The 22,375-nt window shown below is 39.4% G+C and overlaps 2 protein-coding genes and 2 non-coding genes across 10 annotated transcripts in view; 1 reads left to right on the plus strand and 3 right to left on the minus strand.

The window, feature by feature from the left end:
• The window catches only part of depdc5 (DEP domain containing 5, GATOR1 subcomplex subunit), a 31,252-nt gene extending 24,062 nt beyond the window's left edge, over positions 1 to 7,190 (minus strand). For all 7 annotated transcript variants that reach the window (XR_006007233.1, XM_041948405.1, XM_041948404.1 and 4 more), the window contains exons 1-22: positions 6,936 to 7,190; positions 6,376 to 6,442; positions 6,185 to 6,272; positions 6,018 to 6,064; positions 5,573 to 5,658; positions 5,410 to 5,493; positions 5,271 to 5,320; positions 4,856 to 4,925; positions 4,688 to 4,766; positions 4,511 to 4,572; positions 4,349 to 4,418; positions 4,192 to 4,264; positions 3,982 to 4,085; positions 3,813 to 3,887; positions 3,088 to 3,222; positions 2,906 to 2,967; positions 2,754 to 2,827; positions 2,579 to 2,648; positions 2,398 to 2,434; positions 1,830 to 1,950; positions 1,062 to 1,285; positions 743 to 943 (exon numbers count right to left, since the gene is read on the minus strand). Coding sequence is in view for 6 of the 7 variants with exons in the window: in XM_041948405.1 (XP_041804339.1) it covers positions 743 to 943; positions 1,062 to 1,285; positions 1,830 to 1,950; positions 2,398 to 2,434; positions 2,579 to 2,648; positions 2,754 to 2,827; positions 2,906 to 2,967; positions 3,088 to 3,222; positions 3,813 to 3,887; positions 3,982 to 4,085; positions 4,192 to 4,264; positions 4,349 to 4,418; positions 4,511 to 4,572; positions 4,688 to 4,766; positions 4,856 to 4,925; positions 5,271 to 5,320; positions 5,410 to 5,493; positions 5,573 to 5,658; positions 6,018 to 6,064; positions 6,185 to 6,272; positions 6,376 to 6,433 (1,870 nt within the window). In the remaining variant the exon portion in view is untranslated. The remainder of the gene's footprint in view (positions 1 to 742; positions 944 to 1,061; positions 1,286 to 1,829; positions 1,951 to 2,397; positions 2,435 to 2,578; positions 2,649 to 2,753; positions 2,828 to 2,905; positions 2,968 to 3,087; positions 3,223 to 3,812; positions 3,888 to 3,981; positions 4,086 to 4,191; positions 4,265 to 4,348; positions 4,419 to 4,510; positions 4,573 to 4,687; positions 4,767 to 4,855; positions 4,926 to 5,270; positions 5,321 to 5,409; positions 5,494 to 5,572; positions 5,659 to 6,017; positions 6,065 to 6,184; positions 6,273 to 6,375; positions 6,443 to 6,935) is intronic.
• A 1,268-nt stretch (positions 7,191 to 8,458) lies between these two features.
• Positions 8,459 to 12,666, minus strand: rab36 (RAB36, member RAS oncogene family). The gene is made up of 11 exons (XM_041949760.1): positions 12,520 to 12,666; positions 11,797 to 11,880; positions 11,586 to 11,677; positions 11,405 to 11,479; positions 10,891 to 10,992; positions 10,734 to 10,798; positions 10,558 to 10,609; positions 9,020 to 9,101; positions 8,844 to 8,934; positions 8,611 to 8,724; positions 8,459 to 8,520 (listed from the first exon to the last, which is right to left on the minus strand). Exons 2-11 carry the CDS (start codon positions 11,872 to 11,874, stop codon positions 8,459 to 8,461), a joined length of 813 nt encoding a protein of 270 aa, XP_041805694.1. The 5' UTR covers positions 11,875 to 11,880; positions 12,520 to 12,666.
• A 7,144-nt stretch (positions 12,667 to 19,810) lies between these two features.
• Positions 19,811 to 19,882, minus strand: trnag-ucc. The gene has a single exon. It is a non-coding gene; the product is annotated as a tRNA-Gly (tRNA).
• Positions 19,883 to 20,085: 203 nt separating this feature from the next.
• trnav-aac lies at positions 20,086 to 20,158 on the plus strand. The gene has a single exon. It is a non-coding gene; the product is annotated as a tRNA-Val (tRNA).
• Positions 20,159 to 22,375: the final 2,217 nt, after the last annotated feature.

The raw sequence follows: 22,375 nt of genomic DNA on the forward strand, positions 1-22,375 counted from the left end.
TGAAAGCAGTTTTCCATCACACATGACTGTGTGGGTTCAGACAAGTCACCACAGACTGGAGGATGTTGGAGATTTGGAATATATTTTTGGACAGAAAGAGGACTAGATTTTATCTCTTAAATCATGTTAGAAATGGATCACTTAATGGACATTATGTACAGAAGGAATGATTGATCAACACAGACTAGAAAACTGAAAACTTAAGATACAACTCAACATTAAACTTAGAAAATCCCACACAATACTGAATCTTACATCACAGCCTCTGTTCTATATCATATTGATTTATTGCCCACTTCTATATAATGTACACTCAGTTGTCAACTTATTAGGTACATCTAGCTAATAAATTCAGGCTAATAAAACAACAATAAACAGTTCTGGAATAACTTCTACCGAAACAATCATCAAATCACATGGTAGTGCTCAGTTTTGTTGAAACTGTGTCAGAGAGGTGTTGATTCAGCTGTGCGATCACTTTGAAGGCCGCAGTTTGTGGCGCTGTTGAACTGCATTGCGTTATATTGACAGGCGTTTCTATTATTTTGTCCACTCAATTTATCTTAATGGGGGTAGGCTAAATAACAAAAACACCTCTCTATAATGCAATATACCTCAACAGCATCATCCAACATGATCACACATCATTACCAACATTACCATCATCGTTACCAACTCACACCCCAACTAAGTTCAACAACTTGATGACTGAGTGTGTTTTCACGAGTGTGTGTCCCCTCACCAACAGGGAAGGTGTGCATCCAGCGCCGCCGGTTGGAGGTGAGCTTCATGGGCATCCTGGATGGAGTGAAGGGGTTTATGAGTGCTCTCTGAGGGGTGTAACCTCCTGGACGGATGTGCAGGGTGGACTCAGCACTTCCCACTGTGAATCTTCCCGGGGCACTAGAGTCCCGCTGAGAGTCCATCATCTTCTCCAGCAACTCTGCACAACAGATTAACAAAACAAGACAACAGCAATGGGATGGAGAACGAGATGGAGTACACCTCATCACATCCTTTAGAGGTGTTGTCCATTAAGTGACACCATCTTGAGAAGTTACCTCTGGTGCTGGTATATCCCAGGGAGCTGCTGACTTCATATTGAGCGGGAGGCATGCGGGGTATAAGCAGCATGTTGGACACAGGTCCCAAACTATCATCAGAGGCCAGGCTGCGCTGTTCCTCAGGACCTCCAGAGCGAATAGGAGGGGACGCGCCTATGCCTGCGCTGACGTCCACCGAGCCCCAGCTCTTCCTGCCACTTGTCTCTTTGTCTCGACCCATCCTGAAAGATACACAGTCATTACTGTTCTATTGCTCATTCCAAGACAAAGACCAAACACTGTCAGAACAACACAGGAAAGACAAAAAGAATGAATACAGGCAAGTTAACAAGAATTTTTATGCCGCTGCCAACCAGTCAAGTTGTAATTGACATCAATGTCTGTCCAGACTAATATAATACATGTAATGAAGAATTTGAAGGAATTCAATAAAAGGTACTGAGTGTATTTTACAGTGAAACGGAAGTTATCACGATATTGACATGAATGATTCCAGTCCGTACGTACGAACATTAAGTTCGTGCAGACCGACAACCCTAAAACACAACGCCTCCAGCCATGGCTGGAGCTGCTGTGGGAGCATAAAAAGGTGAGTTTGTGAAATGGTGACTACATAAAAAAAGACAACAGAAGATGAGAGATATAATATTCATTAAATGTATGACACAAAGTACTGTATTCTACAGTAATTCATTATAAGTATGCAGTCAACTCTGTCCTCTGTGTTTCATGGAGAGTAGGAATTCTGTGCAGACAGTCAGATACCTGAAGTTGGTGCTCCTCTGAATTCGTGAAGGACCAGGTAGTCTGAACACCTGAGCATCATAGGCGTCGTAGTCCACCTGAATGGGCAGGCTGTTTTCAGAGTCCTTTGGAGCACAGAGAGCTAGACAAGGTTGTGAAGAGGAGGGCTGAAGTATGATAAAAATGTATGATCCATTTCATGCTTCAAGAAATTTAACAGGACTAAAAGTCTACAGCCATTCTAGCTGCTCTCTGAGGCTACACAACTTCGAGCTAGATGCTACCTTCAGCATGCTAACCACATCCATGATGCTAACATGCTTTTGCTAAGCAGGTGTATAAGTCTCTATAGTTCATCCTGAGGGGGACGTGAATGTCTGAACCAAATTTAATTCAATCTATCCAGTAGTTGCTGAGATTTCAGTTTGGACCAAAGCTGCAAAATGACCAACCAACTGACAGACAGACAGACAGACTGACAAACTGTTCAACGTTGCCATCCCTAGCACAAAAGGCTAAAAATGTATGTGATTATCTAATTCATGCATCAAGAAAGAAGATCTCACAAAGATAAAGGGACACAACTTACTGTGGTCCTTGCTGCTTTTGAATTTCTCAGCATGAAGCTAGAAAAAAAGGTCATTTAAATGAGATGTTAAAACACAAATAAAAAAAATAACTTAAAAAATCTTCTAAAGGTAATATGCATAACTTTCTGAAAATCCTTGGTATCATTAATGACACCAGTGCTTCAAAAAAAGTAAATGTACCTTGGGGCCAGCCAGTTTGATTCGAGGGGTGAAGGAGCTACAAGAGTTCTGACTTTTGGAAGTGTAGAAGCTGCGGGTGAGGAAGAAAAAGATCCAAGCAAGACATAAATCAATCAATTGCACCTCTGCGTATAATTTGCATTCATCTTTATTCCCATTAGTCATGCTGTCTTGCCTGTGATTGATCCAGTGAGGAAGGTTATAGTCGTCTCCCACACGCGAGTCTCCAGGTGTTGTTCTGTTGTGCAGCTGCAGAGAGAATGGCCATCAGTAACCAGCAGGTATGGCCTGGTGCACCTACAGAGACTGACACTATGTACGTATTACCTTGAATAATGGAACTGCATGCAGTGGCTGCTCCCCCATACACACCAAGTCTACTCCAATACCTAAAGAGGGAAAAGTCACCAACATCATTAACTTCATACAATGAACCTTTAATTCCCTGTTAATAAGTACATTTGTTCAGTTTGACCATATTTTAAAGTGTCTTGTATTGTCACACTCACCGTTGTCGATCATACGTTGTTTGGTGAGAATCATAAGCAGGCGGTCGACTTCAAACACTCCTACCCCGGGAGTGATGACCACTGACATCTGGCCGGTGCGGTCAAAGTTGCGGTTGATGTAGTGTTTGTCAAACACTGTGGGAGACACACTGTCAGCTTTTCTTCTGTCTTTTCTAGTTAATAACCACAGGCTCACAAATGCAACCACAAATGCATATGTATGGCCAGTATGAGCCAGAGGAATGTTTATAACAAGCAACACCTACTTCAATGTACACAGGGGCCCCTGTTATTATAAGACAGTCTTGAAAAACTGTGAACCATTTAAGTTAATCATTTAATGTAAATTCTACAGACTGCTGCATTTAATTCATTCGTATCTAATTTAGTAGTTATCTCGATTCAAGGCGGTGAACTGTGATTTTTGATCCTGTCAAACTTCAGTTTCCTTGTACGATTAGTCAGGAACCTCTTGGAATAAAACAAATGATGTAAGTCTGATTTTTCAAAAATGACTCTAAGGATTCAGGTATATCTTTCTCTCCTTTCTATTTTAGCATACTGTATAGTCCTGAGGACTCATAACCTGGACATAGAGCAAGGCATTCAGTGGACTGATAGCAAGCATAAGGTTCAGCCTTACAGTGCCTTGATAGGATTATTAGAAATGTGAATTTCTTCTTTTCCTGAGAGAAGTTCTACACTGATATTTGACTAATACTTACCATTGAAGGAAAGGTTAATGGCCTCCAGGTAGTTTCCTTGAGCAGCAGTTGAGTGATAACCAACAGGAAAACCATCTAACATAGGAGTAAATACACCCAAGATTGTGGTTACAAAAGGAAACTGATCCAAATATCCATTTGTCAGCCAAACGCTCGACTATTTCACTACCTGCTTCTTTGAGGCGCACCAGGACAGGATACTGAATGAAGAGCTTCTTGATAGTGACCAGTAATGATGTCCACTCATCCCGTCTCTCATTCTGTGCCACAACCCTGATCACAAAACAGTAAAGAGTTGGCAAAAAATCTCTGCAATCCAGTCTATAATCAGATGATCTTGAAGTACATAATAAAAGTTATGTACGATAATTACAACTACCTGTAAAAGTCTTCATAAAAACGGCCCTCATGATCTTGTCTGATGGACCCTCTCAGAATCTCAGGAAATTCATCTGAGGAAAATGGCAACTGAATCAACAATAAATGCTTTCACATGTGTCATCACTCAGTTATGATAATGAAGGGAAACGACTTACCAATAGTTTTGGCATTGTAGAAGGTACGTGAGAAAAGTACAACTGTCACCTCATGACTGCAGTTCTTCTCCTGTTTTAACATTGAACATTAAAACTTTAAAACACTGTTTTTGTTTTTAACAGTTACAGTTACAACAAAGGCAGACATATCAAATCACAAACCTTCCACTTGGCGAAAAGGTCAGACAGGAAACCGTTTACTGCCTTTTCAAAGTAGAGGTCACCTGAGAGCAAAACATTCAAATAAGACTCCTCCAGAGGCAAATGTCAAAATAAGAGCCTTCATGTCACTGAAGAATGAAAATAAAATCAACAACAAATCTGAGAGGTCCAACTAACCATAGATGTCGAAGTCCCACATCTCACAACTCATCTGAATGAAGATGTAGACCATTGCAGATGTGGATCTGAACACAACCTGTGTCACAAGGTCACAAGAGGTTTAAGAGAAATTAACATAGAGAACATGTATTTGTGTTGTGTGTAGCATTTCAAATCTGCTCTTACCCTGGTGTCTTCACTGATGTAACCACAAGTCACTTTCTCTCCCTTTACCCAGAGTTCACTGGCCTGGGCTCTGGAGAATGAAAAACATCATAAGCAGCTTACAGCTTGCAGTCATTCAGTTATTATCACCACTGTACAAAGGAACGAGACAAGAGACTGCTGAGATTAAAAGAAACTGTCTCCTCTAGCCTCCATCTATGTAAATGTCCACTTTTGTTAACCTAAGGAAAGTTACACTACGCCATAACTGGCCCCTTTGCCTTTTTTCTTAACCTGTACACATACTGGTTGTTGACTGCTTTCAGTGCTGCTCAATCATGGAGAAGTGTACATGCCTGTAAATTAATTCCACATTCAAGTCAGTCTAAACTCATTTACGCAAATAGGTTTAGAGAACAATATTCATGCCTAATACCTGATTCCTGCAAACTCCACTTTCTGCGTCACATAAGCACACGTGCTCACCTGGAATTAAGATTGTAACAGTTAAATCCTCACGTAAATGTTCTATTACACATTATATCCAGACACATGTAAACTTTCACAAGCCCCACCAGACTCTTCTTTAGTCTCCACATGTCTCCTCTTCCGATGTACTGGTCCTTGAACGTCAACTCCACCAGGTCCAGTGTTACATCCTGCAAGGACAAAAAAACTATGGGATATTCTGTTCGACTGACAGATGGTGAGGAAGCAGGGGGCTCACAGTAAAATTACCTTTGGGTCAACAATGTTAACAATGACATCCTGGTAAGCACGCAGTTTGAAGGCTTGTGCTACAGTCTGGTCCACACTGATTGTCTCTAGATAAGGACAAAATATCCATCATGAGTAGTAAACAGTGAAGACATTTACAATCAATACATATTTGTCCAGATATGCTGTGTATTATAGGTGGACAAAATAACAGAAATACCCTATAATACACCACCAACTACAGCTTGAGAAATGCTCATAGAGTTGAATCTACACGCAGTGGTAGCAACTCGTCAATCATAAGGTTGCCACGCCCTGAAGCATACCCTGCTTTATCGTCTATTTTACAAATTTACAAACTAAACATCAAGCTGTATTGAAGAACACTTGAAACTATTGACTGAGATGAGATGAATTCTAGCTGAATATAGCAAACATGCAGCTACATACAATGTTATTCATTTACCTTTCTGAAGGTCCTCTTTCAGGCTTTTCACTTGCAGCAGGAGAGGACTGGAAATATCAAATGAGACAATGCCAGATTATAGGCACAGACATGGATCACTATGTAAAAATCAGTGAAGACAGGGCAAAAATAACCAACAATGTGATGTTCACATTATGCACGCTCACCTGTATTCATCTGTAGGGTGTGCAATCTCAATTATATCCCTTAGACTGACTTGAGGGAAAACTTTTGGGTTGACAACCAACTCATCATCTGCTCAGAGGAAAAATTAATTTGAAAAACAATCTGATAGAAATCAAATCTTTCAAAGGAGAAACATCAATTTAGGCTACATAAATTGCAAGTTCTTGCTTACCACTTCCACCAAAGCCTTTCTTGTGCAGCACAAGCTTATATGATTTATTGGTCTTCATAATGAACCCCTGGAAAATAAAATAATTAGTTAATTTACAGCTTCTCAAAGTTGTATTATAAGCAAACTAACACATGCTCCTTGGTACATATTTGGTCTCTTTGATTGCCCTGCAATTCTTAAAATCAATTACCTCATATACGATTGTGATTCTGCGACACACCTGATTGATTTCACTTTATTTTGTTATAGTCTTCTACACAGTGGTGCAGGTGACGTTAAAGTCGATGCGGAAATTGAAGAACCAGGCAAAAATGCGTTTTGACTGAAATAAAGTTGTTGAAACTGATAAACAAAAGTTTCCTGTTGACCCATGGCAAGCCAGGGCTTTTCAAAGGAGCAACGTTACCCCAACTAAAGAACGTCCTTACTATCACACACCTGCAATAACCGTAAGATGTGTACATTAATTCTGATAACTTATTTTAAGTATTCAATAAACATTATAGAATATAGGTTAGAAGAAGAGAACATATGCAGTGACAGAATAAATATAGCGGTACCTGAGCAGTCACTCCTCCACAGCTCGAACTCCTAGCAGCTCCAACTGCCCTGGGATGTTGACATGTTAGCCTAGCATTTGGCTAATTTGAGACGACTCTACAGCGAGTAGACTGAGTTAACTAACACTAGTAACAACGGTACAACAACTACTTGCAATGAAAACATATCCATATAGTTGAAATAAGTTACAGCCACCGTTTAAAAGGTGGATATAAACGGCAGTTAGCTAGCTAACTAGATGGTTAGCTCACACTGGTCGTACTTCCTCCAAAACACGAGAATGTGTGTTGTGATTCGTTCGCGGCCGTTCAGAGAGTATCATGGCAGCAAGAGGTCTCACTCCGCCAAGCTCTATCTTCGCTTCTGTTGGAAAACGAAAGCGCCTTCCTTGTTCAACCCAGCATTTATACCTACAAAATCATTAAGTTCACATTCCAGTGGAAAGCAAGGACAAACCACTGTGATGTGATGCAAATTTATATTTCAGTTATTTTTGTTTGGATATCTGGACCACCACATCAAGTAAAGCAAGCCTTTGTAAATGTTCAGTGTTGTTCAGGTTAGAGAGTCCACATCATTAAAGGATACATTAGGTAATTTGACTCTAACTTGTAACTTGCCATGTAAAACCATACCCCATCATCGTCAATGTTATCATGACAGAACAGTTCAGACAGCTGATAAATGACTTTATTAAATAATGATGGCTTTGACAATACTGATCTCATAATTGCACAACTGCTATCATCTGCTATTGCTCCATTGAATTAAGACATTACTTTAAGAAATTACATTATAATGTTGTGACCATTATATACATTGAGTTAGTGTTAATTTACACCTTTTATTACTAGAAAGTAAACATAAATATTTGGTTTCCTTGCTCCCAAATTCCAGGCTTTAAACTTTCATTAAACTTTTATGCGTATATAACCCACAATAATGGCTGAGACATATTCCACAACAATACTGTACTCAGAAACAAACACCATGATAGGAGCAAAGACAACCTAAAGCATCCATACAAGAGCTTCACCAGAACCAATACTGGCCTGTCTCAAATGAGTCTTAGCCACCTGTCCACCTTTGGATTGATAGATGTAATGGAGTTTCCATTATACAGATAATGCAGAACTGACAAACTGATAAGATTTGTTGTTTCCATTGTGTGGTATTTTATCCTTAAATGTTTTTTGTGAATTCTAAAAAAGCATTCTGGATGAAACACTGACAACCTGCAATTTTTTTTGGGACTTTTAGCCCAAAAAACTGTTCAAATTTATAAGATTTCGTATCTGCAAAAGAATCCATTATAGGTGGCTTCAATCAGGAACACATACTAGTCTATCCTTAGCAAACATCCGAATACATGGCAGTTTGGATGACTCAAGAAAGCTAATGGAACATGTCCTAAGGCACATTTCAGTCTAGTGGAACATGGTCAGTCATTTTAATATCTGCAGCTGAAGCTCAGAATAGAGCCTCTGTCTGCTTCCACTCTCAACTCGGGTTCCTCTTTTCATCAGCAGCAGCTTCTCTTTGTGTCTTGGGGTGCCGCCTCCTCCAGGTTGGCACGATCTGATTCTGCCAAGGCAAATATTTTTCTGTATTTAGATATCCTCAAGGCTTCCATTATCAACATTTCTTCTTGTTAGGAGTTGAGCCATTACTTACTGATACTGTCTCCACGTCCGATGCTAGCAGGGACCCCATTCTCCATGTCCTTCAGTATGCACTTCTCAAAGGCCAAAGCCGCCACCCTGAAGAAAAATCCCTGCACGTTCTCCCCTGAAAAAAAGAAAGAAGAACAGTTTCTTACAGGGGCTTTCTGCATTGCCCAGAATCATTGTATTTATGTTGTCTTAATGTACCATACAGCACCGACAAGTGTGAATTCTCAGCTTTACCTGTTTTAGCAGAAACAGCCCAAAACTCTGCATGCATTTCTGTTGCTATCCTGATGGCATCCTTTTCTGTCCTCTGTTTTTCTTCTAAGGGCTTTGGAACAAAACAGGCAGTTACTAAAAGAAAATGGTCTATGTGCAAATCTGCAAAATATGCACTTAACATAAAATATAGTCACCAGCAGGTCACTCTTAGTGCCAACCAAGAAGATCAAGCAGGAGTCAGGCTCATTTTCTCTCATGGCTTCCTCCAACCATTGGCTATGAATACGAACAAAAAAAAAGATTATTACATTATCTTACAGTGCAACACACTCGTGTACAGAACTACATAATATATAATATATACTGACTTGTCATTGTGATATCAATAGTTGTAGACAGTGATCAAGACCAACAGCTCAAATATGTCTCGGCAATCTGCTGAGACTCTTAGTGTCGCGATCTGGGTTGTTCGGTTGTGTTATTTCCTGTTTTGTGTTGAAGGTTCACCTTTTGTGTCACATTTGGCTTTATTTCATTTATTTTCCCACCTGTGTGATTGTCAGTTGTTTTCATCTGTGTCGCATTAAGCCCCCTTTCCCAGTGTATTTGAGTTCATGTGTTCTCCTTAGCCTTTCACTCTCTTTTAGCTCTGTTTTGGTCTCTACCAACTCCAGAGAATAATTTATGTCTCTTGAGCTACTAAATGTTCACCAGCTAGTTACTAATGTACTGAGTAGATGTTAGGGGGTTAATCAGAGCTTTTTTTTGCTGAAAACAGCTGTGGCTGACAAGAGCAGTGAGAGTGAACCAAAACAGAAAATGTGCAAAAGTTAAAAATGCTGTAAAATTCTGTCAGGCTGACAGGAACTGCAGAGTTGGGTGATAGTTTTCTGTTGGTTCATCCCTATGAGCAACCACTTCCATGTACAAGTATTCATGTGATCAAATTGTTAATATACAACCTGTGTAGCTGTGTAAAATGAAAACAGAATCCAGTCGTTTCCAAACTAACTGTTCAACAACGGTTGTACAAAGTGTTCCCAAGCCCATGCAGTAACATTCTTTCTACAATCATGTGTTCACAAAGTGGTGAACCTCGCTCCATCCTCGCTTGTGAACGACTGAGCCTTTCCAGGATGCTCCTTTCATACCCAATCATGATACTATCACCTGTTACCAATCAACCTGTTTACCTGCGGAATGATCCAAACAGGTGTTTTTGGAGCGTTCCACAGCTTTCCCAGTCTTTTGCTGCCCCTGTCCCAACTTGTGTCAACTTTTTGTGTCCAAAAGGCACAGCAAGTTATCAAATTCTGTTTCATTTATGTTTTACACAGTGTCCCAACTTTTTTGGAACTGGGGTTGTAAAAATATTGATTATAGCTGTGTTAAAACTTTTCAAGACACAAATGCTATCCATGTATCCGCTCTTTTTTTTCTCAACTTTTCCTGTTCAGCGTTTAGGTGTGGTTACATTAGCCTTTCATCAAGTGAAATTGCCCCACATCAGCCTCCTGAAAAAAGATGTCATGTCATGTCTGATGTGTAAACACTGTATGAGAGTGATGTTGAAAGTTTGTATCTGGTAGTGTAATACTGGACTAAACAGGATGATCCCACACTGCTAGAATAATAAAATACTCCATTTCTAAACACAGTGCATCAGTATTTCTACTGTAGACTTTGTACAACTGCAGAACAAGCCCAGTGATAATGTCAGAATTTGACCTACCGTGTATGATCCAGGGACTTAATGTCTGCCATGTCAAAGACTGTGATAATGACTGGAACAGATGAAGAAGCACATTCAGCATTATTAGTTTAGACCAGCTAAAGTGTAAAATGGTCTCACTCAGTATTAGACAGACAAGCATCTTTTAAGAGTTAGTTGTTATAATAGCTTCTTACCCTGAGCGCCTCTGTAGTATGCATTAGCGATGCACTTGAATTTTTCCTGTCCAGCAGTATCCCAGCTATTAAAAAAGTAAAACATGAATGGCACACAAGGTACTGTCAAGTTATATGTATGCAGGATAATTCTAATATTTAAAATCAGACTACTCACATCTGAAAGGAGAAAGGTACTCCAGATATCTCAAACCTCTCGATCTCAAAGTCCACACCGATGGTGGCCTTGTAGTCTCTTTCAAACACATCTTTACAAAACCTGAAAACAGCAGAAACAAATCAAGTGTTTCTTCTTTCTGTTTGTTGGATTCAGAAGTCAGACTGACTAGTAGTTCTGTTCAGAATTCTGCTTCATTTTTTTTTACTAAACTTCTTGCCATCATTCACTTCCACCAGAGAGCTGTGTTCATACAGTGTAGGCAAGATGTATTTTCTAACATTTCTCCATACACACACACTTTATTAGGATTTTATGTGGTGTTGCACCATGTGTATCATGACCGATATTGAAAGGTCATTCTTTAAGGGGTTGGGAACCACTGACCAATAAGAACTGGGACACTTTCATACAGGTACAGTTATATGCAGACAATAAAATGGATCTGGTTTTGATATTGTGATCTAACTTACAACTAGTTTGTGTCTTAGTTGGCTACTTATTGATAAAGTACCTATTGATGAGGCAGGTTTTCCCCACATTAAGGTCTCCAACAACCACCACCTTTGACATTTTCTGTCGGTCCCACCTTTAAAGAAGACAACAGGGCTTTTTTTTAAACATCTGAGATATAAATGTGTTCATGTTATGAAGCAAAGCAAAGACTGATCCATCGACCCAAACTAGAGACTCACGGCTGATGCCTGGTGGCTCTGTCTTTACAGGCTGCTTTAGCCTGAGTGTCCCAGTCTTTCTTCAGCTGTAGAGAGGCCTCAGGTGTGTAGCTCTGAAAATAACAGGGCCATATATTACTAACACTTATTCTAAATAAAGCCAGTCACTAACTGCTATAATCAGAGTAAGTCAACATGCGTTAAACTGAAGCAAAACAAAAACACAGTGTACCTTTGGAAATTCCCAGATGACTCTGTCTCTGCTGATGGGTGGTGGGAACGGCATCATCTCATCCCTGTTACCGTGCATGGCAATCTGCAAGGGAATGTGTGACAGGAGTTAGCTTTATCTAATTCAGTCTAATACCAAGCAGTCCTTCAACCTGTGTGTGCATTTATACAAAGCTCATCTGTTCTCTGAACCAAATACAGCATTTAGGTTAGGGCGGCACGTCTGTCCTCATTTAGCGTCATTATCTACATTCAGTATGTGCTATATGCAGGCAAAGATGTTCATTAGTGATAACTGATCAGACTGGCTGGGACATTCAAAGCGGAATATTCAGGATATTTTAATTTTAGAGGATGCTAGTGCGCTGCTACATTGTAAAGCTATCACGTAAAAGGCCGGAAGTGAGGGGTCTCTGCCTTAAAAATAAAAGCAGACTGATAAAAGTCAAATCAAATTTGTGAGAGTATGTTAACATCCTTTAGGAACGATCTTAATTCGTTATTGATTTTCGGTGTTTTGGAGTTTGCTTGCTTACGTTGTAAGCAAGAATATCGGTTTTAGTTCGAGATTTTGAACGGAATTCTTGGCACATTTTGTTTGTACAGGCAGATGCTGCAACCAACGCCACGACCTATTTCCCACGTCTCTTCTTCTTTCTTTTCCAAATGACTCCGTGTTTCACTGTGTTTCATATTACTAAGACTGTGAACTGCTCGTACTCACCACAGATGAAATTACGTCAAATATTTCCTCGATTGCTCGAGCTCCGTCGCCTGCTGCGGTTGCAAACCCGGACACTGTTTGATGAGGAGTTCGTTTCCATGACAACCATACCCTTTCCCGTGTCACGTGATAATTGGAGTCTTATTGCACGTGGTAAATAAGTGGGGCCTAGTATAGGGGTCTATAAAATCCCTGTCGCAGTTGTTAACATGCCAACCTGCTTTAGCAGTAACAACATCATTGCAATCCAAAAATATATATCCATCTGGCCTGTCAACTCCCTTTCCGTCAGCATGATTTTTTAAATAAGATTTCAAGCGCCTATTTATTTATTTATTATCTTTATCATTCACTCAGGAGTTTGATGCTGTGCCCTCTCCTGTGTTTTTGCCTACTGTATCTCAATACAATAGCCCTCAATGGTGTCAGAAGTATTTAGATCCTGAAGTAAAAGTAGCAATACACTAATTCAAAAAGTAAAAGTGCATAAGTATTGTTGCTAAAAATACTTGAATATCAAAAGTAAAAGTAATCACTATGAACAATGGGTCCTTTGAGCCATTTATCTATTATGGGATCATTATTACTGAGGCATTCATGTGTAAGTAGCACCTGTTTTAATTTAAATCTGCCTGCTTAAAGAATGTTCTAGAAACTAGTTTCAGTATCCTCAGACAAGAAACCACTAGGCTGACCACTTTAATATATTTCTGAAAAATTGATTAACATGATTTAAAAGTTAGCAAATAAGGTTTAATTACATAATAAAATTACTTGATAAGAGGGAGATTATTTGTAACTTAATAATGCATATTTTGGAAGTTGATCATGACTTTTTGATAAAAAATAACCTGCTAACTAGCCAGTAACCATAGTTGACAACTAAAATCTAAATGAGTGAAAAATACGATTTCTAACTGAAATGTAGTGGAGTAGAAGAATAAAGTATCATACATTGGAAATACGCAATTGAAGTACAAGTAGCCTACCCCAGAATTGCACTTAATTACAGTGCCTGAGTGAATCTAGCCTTCTTACAATAGTTCCATTGCATTACTAACCTATGTGGAAGTATCTAAAATATTCAATTTAACCTCAGTTATTCTTTTCAACTCCTTCCCAGTTTTCATCTAACTTTATTACAATCATTTTACACCGAAGAAAAAACAGGCTGGCAGTCCCTCGGTTCCAGAGGTGAAAACGTTCATATTTGAGAATACAAGTGGACTAATTGCGCCACCTTGTGGTGTTACAGGGTCTTACATTTCCCAAAAAATCCCAGTTTAAATGATCCAGTTAAATATCATCCATGCAAAATGTCTAATTCTTCCTTCTCTTCAAGTTAACAATCTGTCTTTAAGCCTGAAATTCTAAAATTTTTCCTCAAAATATTACCACCGCTGTTATTTATTTATTTGTGCTTTTCTAATTTAATATTATTTCCAAAAATATTGAAATCATGTTACCAACGAAATGATATTCATTTTCGGTTTATAAAATGTTAAATCTTTTTTGTAATAACTATGCAATAGGTAATCTCTAAAATTTGGAAAAAAAATGACACTGAATTGACAAGGTGGGGGGGATATGAACAAGTATAACACAGGACAGGCGAATTTATACCTGGCCTTCACTTTAGTGAACAAAATAAATAAATAAATAAATTAATAAAAAGAGGGACGACAAACATTGCTCGATTCAATTCATAGTGGGTTGTAATTAAACTATGTTATTGCAGTAATGAAAAACCGCCAGTACTTGAATGCACCTCAAGTCATGTGTTGGCTGGGAAGATGCTAGAACCGACAAACTGCGTCAGCTAGCGGTAAGTGCGTGTCGAGGAAATCAGCCGAAGCTTACCATTAAAGAAGTGAATAACTAAGTTTAAACTGGCTCTAGACGGTAGACGTAGTGTTGTATTGATTCGCAGCAAGCTGTGTTAAGAAGTCTCTTCGCAAGTTTGAGTTTTGGACAGTGCCGGATTTGGGAGCAAAGAGAACGCAGGTAACGTCAGCTTACTTGACGCTAGTTAGCTAATGATCACGTAGTATGTTTAGGGCGCGGAGCCTAGCAAAACTCAGCTAACATGTTAATGCGTCATCGTAGTTAACCGGCGACATGTTTTAAAATGTTTACCATAGTGCTAAGAGGTTTTACTAATAACTACGAAATGAAGTGGAGTTATTTAAATTTACATTACTTGTCACCAAACGTCATCTCAAGGGAATTTTTTCAACTTCCAATTCCATCAAATATTTAGGAGTTCGGCCGCTTTCCACCTGCGGTCTGACTTTCACTTTAGTGAACTAACTAACTAAGTAAATAAATAAATGAAAAGCGGGACGACAAACATTGCTCGATTCAATGTTATTGCAGTAATGAAAAACCGCCAGTACTTGAATGCACCTCAAGTCATGTGTTGGCTGGGAAGATGCTAGAACCGACAAACTGCGTCAGCTAGCGGTAAGTGCGTGTCGAGGAAATCAGCCGAAGCTTACCATTAAAGAAGTGAATAACTAAGTTTAAACTGGCTCTAGACGGTAGACGTAGTGTTGTATTGATTCGCAGCAAGCTGTGTTAAGAAGTCTCTTCGCAAGTTTGAGTTTTGGACAGTGCCGGATTTGGGAGCAAAGAGAACGCAGGTAACGTCAGCTTACTTGACGCTAGTTAGCTAATGATCACGTAGTATGTTTAGGGCGCGGAGCCTAGCAAAACTCAGCTAACATGTTAATGCGTCATCGTAGTTAACCGGCGACATGTTTTAAAATGTTTACCATAGTGCTAAGAGGTTTTACTAATAACTACGAAATGAAGTGGAGTTATTTAAATTTACATTACTTGTCACCAAACGTCATCTCAAGGGAATTTTTTCAACTTCCAATTCCATCAAATATTTAGGAGTTCGGCCGCTTTCCACCTGCGGTCTGACTTTCACTTTAGTGAACTAACTAACTAAGTAAATAAATAAATGAAAAGCGGGACGACAAACATTGCTCGATTCAATGTTATTGCAGTAATGAAAAACCGCCAGTACTTGAATGGACCTCAAGTCATGTGTTGGCTGGGAAGATGCTAGAACCGACAAACTGCGTCAGCTAGCGGTAAGTGCGTGTCGAGGAAATCAGCCGAAGCTTACCATTAAAGAAGTGAATAACTAAGTTTAAACTGGCTCTAGACGGTAGACGTAGTGTTGTATTGATTCGCAGCAAGCTGTGTTAAGAAGTCTCTTCGCAAGTTTGAGTTTTGGACAGTGCCGGATTTGGGAGCAAAGAGAACGCAGGTAACGTCAGCTTACTTGACGCTAGTTAGCTAATGATCACGTAGTATGTTTAGGGCGCGGAGCCTAGCAAAACTCAGCTAACATGTTAATGCGTCATCGTAGTTAACCGGCGACATGTTTTAAAATGTTTACCATAGTGCTAAGAGGTTTTACTAATAACTACGAAATGAAGTGGAGTTATTTAAATTTACATTACTTGTCACCAAACGTCACCTCAAGGGAATTTTTTCAACTTCCAATTCCATCAAATATTTAGGAGTTCGGCCGCTTTCCACCTGCGGTCTGACTTTCACTTTAGTGAACTAACTAACTAAGTAAATAAATAAATGAAAAGCGGGACGACAAACATTGCTCGATTCAATGTTATTGCAGTAATGAAAAACCGCCAGTACTTGAACGCACCTCAAGTCATGTGTTGGCTGGGAAGATGCTAAAACTGGATAAACTGCGTCTGCTAGCGATAAGTGCGTGTCGAGGAAATCAGCCGAAGCTTACCATGAAAGAAGTGAAGTCTAAACTGGCTTTAGACAGTACAGTGTTGTATTAATTCACAGCAAGCTGTATTAAGAAGTCTCTTCGCAAGTTTGAGTTTTGGACATTGCCGAATTTGTGAATAAAGAGAATGCAGGTAACGTTAGCTTACTTGACGCTAGCTAGCTAATGATCCCGTAGTATGTTTAGGGCGCGGAGCCTAGCAAAACTCAGCTAACATGTTAATGCGTCATCGTAGTTAACCGGCGACATGTTTTAAAATGTTTACCATAGTGTTAAGAAGTTTTTCTAATAACTACGACATGAAGTGGAGTTATTTAAATTTACATTACTTGTCACCAAACGTCACCCCAAGGGAATTCTTTCAATTTACAATTCCACCAAATATTTAGGAGTTCGGCCGCTGTCCACCTGCAGTCTGAATATGACATAATGTAATCCAGGTAAAGGGGCACGAAAACAGGTTAAAAATGATTTCAGATTTTACTGATATCTTTGTGTAGTTTTTTGTTTGTTTTACAACCCACTTTGATAATATGTCCCTCTTTTGATTTATTTATTTATTTATTTTGTTCACTAAAGTGAAGGCCAGGTATAAATTTGCCTGTCGTCTGTTATACCTGTTCATATCCCCACAATGGTGGATCAATATAGCACAGAAATTAATAATTCGAAAATAAAATTTAGATAGAGACTTTGTCAATTCAGTGTCATTATTTTTCAAATTTTAGAGATTACATATTGCATTGTGATTACAAAAAAGAGTTAACATTTTATTAACCGAAAATGAACATCATTTCGTTGGTAACATGATTTCAATGTTTTTGGAAATAATTTTAAATTAGAAAAGCACAAATAAATAAATAACAGTGGTGGTAATATTTTGAGGAAATTTCAGGCTTAAAGACAGATTGTTAACTTGAAGAGAAGGAAGAATTAGACATTTTGCATGGATGATAATTAACTGGACCATTTAAACTGAGATTTTAAAAAAATGTAAGACTCTGTAACACCACAAGGTGGCGCAATTAGTCCACTTGTATTCTCAAATATGAACGTTTTCACCTCTGGAACCGAGGAACTGCCAGCCTGTTTTTTCTTCGGTGTAAAATGATTGTAATAAATTTAGATGAAAACTGGGAAGGAGTTGAAGAGAATAACTGAGGTTAAATTAAATATTTTAGATACTTCCACATAGGTTATTAATGCAAGTGCAATTAATTAATGAGTTTCTGTTAAGCAACAATGAATCAATCAATTTGTGATTGAATGTAAATGTTGAATAAGGCTGTCTGAAACTGACAGTAATATGAATGTTTTCTCCTCCCTTTCAGAGAGTTCCAAGAGTACTCCATCCAAAAGCAAGATTGTAAAGGGTGAGTGGTCCCCTCAAGTTTTATGTTTAGTATCTCATTTTTCAGTGTTGTCCAAGGTTTTACTCTCCTGTTGTTTTAGTGTTGAATAGTGAAGTAGCTGAATAGAATAGTGTTGTGTTTGCTGTGACACTGGTTCAGTGCAGTCTGCTATAGGCTGTGATTTGTTGCTTAACTGATTGCGTAAGAAAGTTGTTCCGCATTGATTAAAGGCAATTGGTAAAACAGCCACTGGTTATGTTCAAACTTTTAGTAATACTGGTAATATTAGTACTCCCGCTGCATAGTCTGACTTGACTTGCCCTTTTTGGGTTTTTCATTTTCAAAAGTTGTGGATTGTATCAGGTACCTTTTTTGTTACTACCTTGGTTGAGGTAGTTTTCCATGCAAGTAAGATAAAAGGATCCCAAAAAAGGTAAGGTATTATCATACATAATTGCTGTCTCTTTGTGTCCCTTGAAGGTGATATTACAGCAGTGTCACCAAGTGTTGTTATGATGATCAGATAAAAGTCCTGCCCATACTGAGTGTGGGTCAGGCATGGGCAAACTACGGCCCGAGGGCCATATGCGGCCCGTTACAAAATTTAATCCGGCCCGCCGAACTTGAACAAATTATATCAATAAACCTTGTTAATGTTTTATTTTCCCTGCAATTCTGGCTTTTTCCCAATAGATGGCGCACTCTAGATACATTGAGCTTTGTTGAGGTGAAGCGTATTACTCCACGTTTGCGGTTTACTCTTCGACCCTCAGCCCTTCTGTAAAGATGAGCGGAGCTAAGGATGTCCAGTTTTTAATAAGGAGTGGACAACTAAATATTTTTGACTGAACACCGATCAGGCGGTGTTTAAAGACTATGATACAGCAAGAAAACTGACTCCAGACTTTGATGCGCTGGATAAAAAGGGAGACCAACAACACTGTTCCCACTGAAATTAAAAGTACGTTTCTCCGTTGTGTTATGTAAAAAATGCATTTGAAACTAATTTGTTCTGTCTGTTAAGGGATGCACATATGTGGTGCTCAGGTGCACGTACGTTCTCAAAACCAAGTGCGCAAATGCAGCGCGATCAAATATAACGCGCTCCACATACTGGCGCGTTGTCACTGTTCCGTCCTCGCGCTGCTCGTTGTTGAGTTTTGGGATTAGGGATGATTGAATAGAAGGAGAGGACAAGTAGACCTGCATCTCCTACCGTTTTTTAAATGAAGACAGTCAGGAGGAGACTGATGATGATAATATCCTTAAGGATAACACAACTTTCAGTGCTTTAAAATAATAAAAAGAGTCATTTCAATAAATAGCTCAGTTCTGTGGGACTTCAAAGACAGATATTTAGTTGTAATGCTTTTGTTCATTTTCAATTGAAATTAAAGCACATGTGTTCTACATATCTCATGATATTTTATTTTCTCTTATGAGGTGGATTACCAAAACACTCCATCCATCTGCTCCTGGTCCGGCCCCCCAGTCAAATTTTAGAACCCTTTGTGGCCCACAAGTGAAAAAGTTTGCCCACCCCTGGTGTGGGTAATGGCTGCAGTTGAAAAAAAATGAAGTGAAGTGAAAAACATGGCATATTACTGCTACTATAGCTGTTACTGAAGTAGTACCAATGATAGCTGTAGTAGTTTGGTGCTAATTCTTTTCATGACACTATTACTGTAAACATAAGTGATATTATTCTACTACTGTTGGGCTACTAGTGCCATTGTTACTGCTTCTACTTTTACTGCTTCTGCTAATGCTGCTACTGTTATTAGTGTTACTACTGCTGCTACCGTAGTAGCAATAATAGCAACGTTAGTAATATTTATAATAATCGTACTGATAGTGCTCCTACTATCATTGCTATTGCAGTAATCCACTGTACATCTTTGTCACTAGTACTGGCAATATAGCTGTACTTAGTATGAGTGGTTTGCACATGTATGCGTTGGCAGTGTGCTGTATGTATGAACTGTTTTTATTGAGTTCCTCTTTAATCTTAGTTAAAATCTCTGTGACTGAGTACTGTTGAATTACTTCTGCTGTGAAAGTGTCATTTTAGCTTCAGAAATATGCTGCAGTAATGTGTACTTTAACGATAAAAGATTGCCGTTCAGTATGAGTTACAATAAATAAACAGAAAAGGTTAAATGGATGCGTTGGCCGGGAATCGAACCCGGGTCAACTGCTTGGAAGGCAGCTATGCTAACCACTATACCACCAACGCTTGTTTCAACAGCATGCATAACGTGATGTCGTCTGCAGCTGTAGAGTGCCTGCTTCATCGTTTTTAATTTCAGTTAAAGCTGTGATGTCTTACTGCGATTCTTATCATATGCTAGACGTGTTTTGTTTCTCCGTGAGTGTGAAAGAGAGAACTAGTCGTGTGTGGACACTTTGTATTAACTCCTTTTGGAGTTAGGCCTCAAGGTTTCCGTAGTGTAGTGGTTATCACGTTCGCCTAACACGCGAAAGGTCCCCGGTTCGAAACCGGGCGGAAACATTCTTTTTTCCATGGCCATACCAGACCAAATGGTCTGTGCTTTAAAGAAATTACCACAGTAGCATGCCATGCCAGACTGTTTTGTGATGCAAGTGTGAGACAGAGCACCTTGTTTTTGTGTGAGGTGAACAATGGTGGATCAATATAGCACAGGAATTAATAATTCGAAAATAAAATTAAGATACTAGAATAAAATAAACCAACATGCAGTAAAAATATTTGTAAATGCAATTAAAAATATACTAAACAACAAACAATAAAATATACCAGTGAAATGTACCAACATAATAAAATATACCAGTGAAATGAACCGACAGCAGCTGAAATATACTAAAATGTATATAAACAATAGACAGTAAAATTTACCAATGAAATGTACCAATATACTAAAATGTATATACTGAATGCAAATGACTGACCATTTAGTTAAGCGTGTGTGCACTTAAATGTTAAGTACACAGAAGGTGCAGGTGCAGTGGCTCTACTCAGTGACACCCTCAAAAATTTGTCAAAGGGGTGGCACACAGGGGGAGTGGCAATTGTTTCAGGGTCGCCTTGGCACCAGCGGGCCCTGGAGGGCATTGTGAATCTCCTGCTCCACTTGCCACCGGACCGCCCCCACCACACAGTTGAAGGAATGAATGAATGAAACTTTATTTCAGTCAGGTCATTTAAGGTATGCAGTAAGGCTGCACGATACATCGAAAAAGTCTCGTCTCTCGCGATATCATGGCTTACGATACATGTACCGAAAATAATTCTTAAAATTCGATATTAAAAAAAACGTTAATTTCACATTTTGTGTGGCGCGACTGGCGTCCAATCGTATTAACGTCAACTTGTTGCGTGGAACAGAGGCTGAACTCCTCTGGCGGGGAGAAGCCCACCCCTTTGTTGCGGAGAGAGAGAGAGCGTAGGCGTGATGGCTGAAGGTGGCGGTGAGTGTTCGGAGTCGGAGCAAACGTGTGAACTGATTAAAAAAAAAGATTTGCCTCCGTAATTTGGAGGTACTTTGGTTTCAGAAGGGAAGACGTGAAGCAAACCGAGGTACGGTGTAAGGCATGCAAAGTCGCTGTTGCAACTACCGGTGGCAACACCACCAACCTCTTCAGGCACCTTCAGCACCACCACAAACAGCTACACGAAGAGGCTCAAGCTAGCGCCAGCAGCAAAGTTAGCAATGTGGAGAAAAGTCCTTCAACATCCAAAATTACGAATGTGACTACAATTCAGCAGAGCTTTGCTAGTATAATGCCATATGAAACACAGTCCAAACGCCACAAAGCCATAACGGCAGGAATAGCAAGATTCTTGGCCAAAGACATGATGCCAATGAGTGCTGTTAGCGGCAGTGGGTTTGTGGACATGGTTAGAATACTGGATGGACGGTACAAAATTCCCTCACGGAATTATTTTTCTCAAACCGCAATTCCAGACATGTACAAGACCTGTCGGCAATCAGTTACATTGGAGTTAAGTGGAGTGGAATACTTTGCGAGTACCACGGACTTGTGGTCAAGTCGAACCACTGAACCGTACTTGAGTTTCACCGTTCATTTTTTGAGTTCTGACTTCGAGCTGAAGACGCGATGCCTCGAGACAGTGTACTTCCCGGAGTCCCACACGGGGGAAAACATTGCGCATGGACTGCATGAAGTACTAGCGGGATGGAAGCTACAAGAAGAACGTCAAGTGTGTATCACAACCGACAATGGAGCCAACATTGTTAAGGCCACCCAGCTGAACAACTGGGTCAGACTGCAGTGTTTTGGCCATAGGCTTCATCTCGCTATCGGTAAGTAGCCTAGCCTCAGCAGCATTATTGCAACTGTATTGTTATTTTGATAATTATTTTGTAAGGGGAGTTATGATCCATTATTTCCCCGTAAGGATTAAATTAAGTGTATGAATTGCATGTTGTCAGTTGTATAATCGTTATCAGTTTTAATACTAGGTCTAATTCTGCCTCGCGTTTTGGAGTATAGTTTATAGAAGTTTAATTTGACACGAAGTGCACGCAATCTTGACGAGTAGTAGGCCTACTGCATTTAAAATGCGATATGTCTGCGTGGGTCTGAAACGTTTATTTTCTACATGGCCCTGTACTTGGGAAACCCGAAGTCAAACTGTTGGTAGTTTTAACAAAAAAAAAAAGCATTGCTTTTAGAAATTGAGACGTGCCGTTTTTAAATGAAATATGCGCTGTTGGAGCCTATC

This window comes from Chelmon rostratus, chromosome 12 (genome assembly GCF_017976325.1).
Source record: "Chelmon rostratus isolate fCheRos1 chromosome 12, fCheRos1.pri, whole genome shotgun sequence".
NCBI classification, from domain to species: domain Eukaryota; kingdom Metazoa; phylum Chordata; class Actinopteri; order Chaetodontiformes; family Chaetodontidae; genus Chelmon; species Chelmon rostratus.

Coding starts and splice junctions, on each gene's coding strand:
- rab36 (XM_041949760.1), bottom strand. CDS start 11,874: ATGCACGGTAACAGGGATGAGATGATGCCGTTCCCACCACCCATCAGC. Junction 11,678..11,796: donor TCATCTGGGAATTTCCAAAG/GTACACTGTGTT, acceptor TGTTATTTTCAG/AGCTACACACCTGAGGCCTC. Junction 11,480..11,585: donor AGAGCCACCAGGCATCAGCC/GTGAGTCTCTAG, acceptor TCTTCTTTAAAG/GTGGGACCGACAGAAAATGT.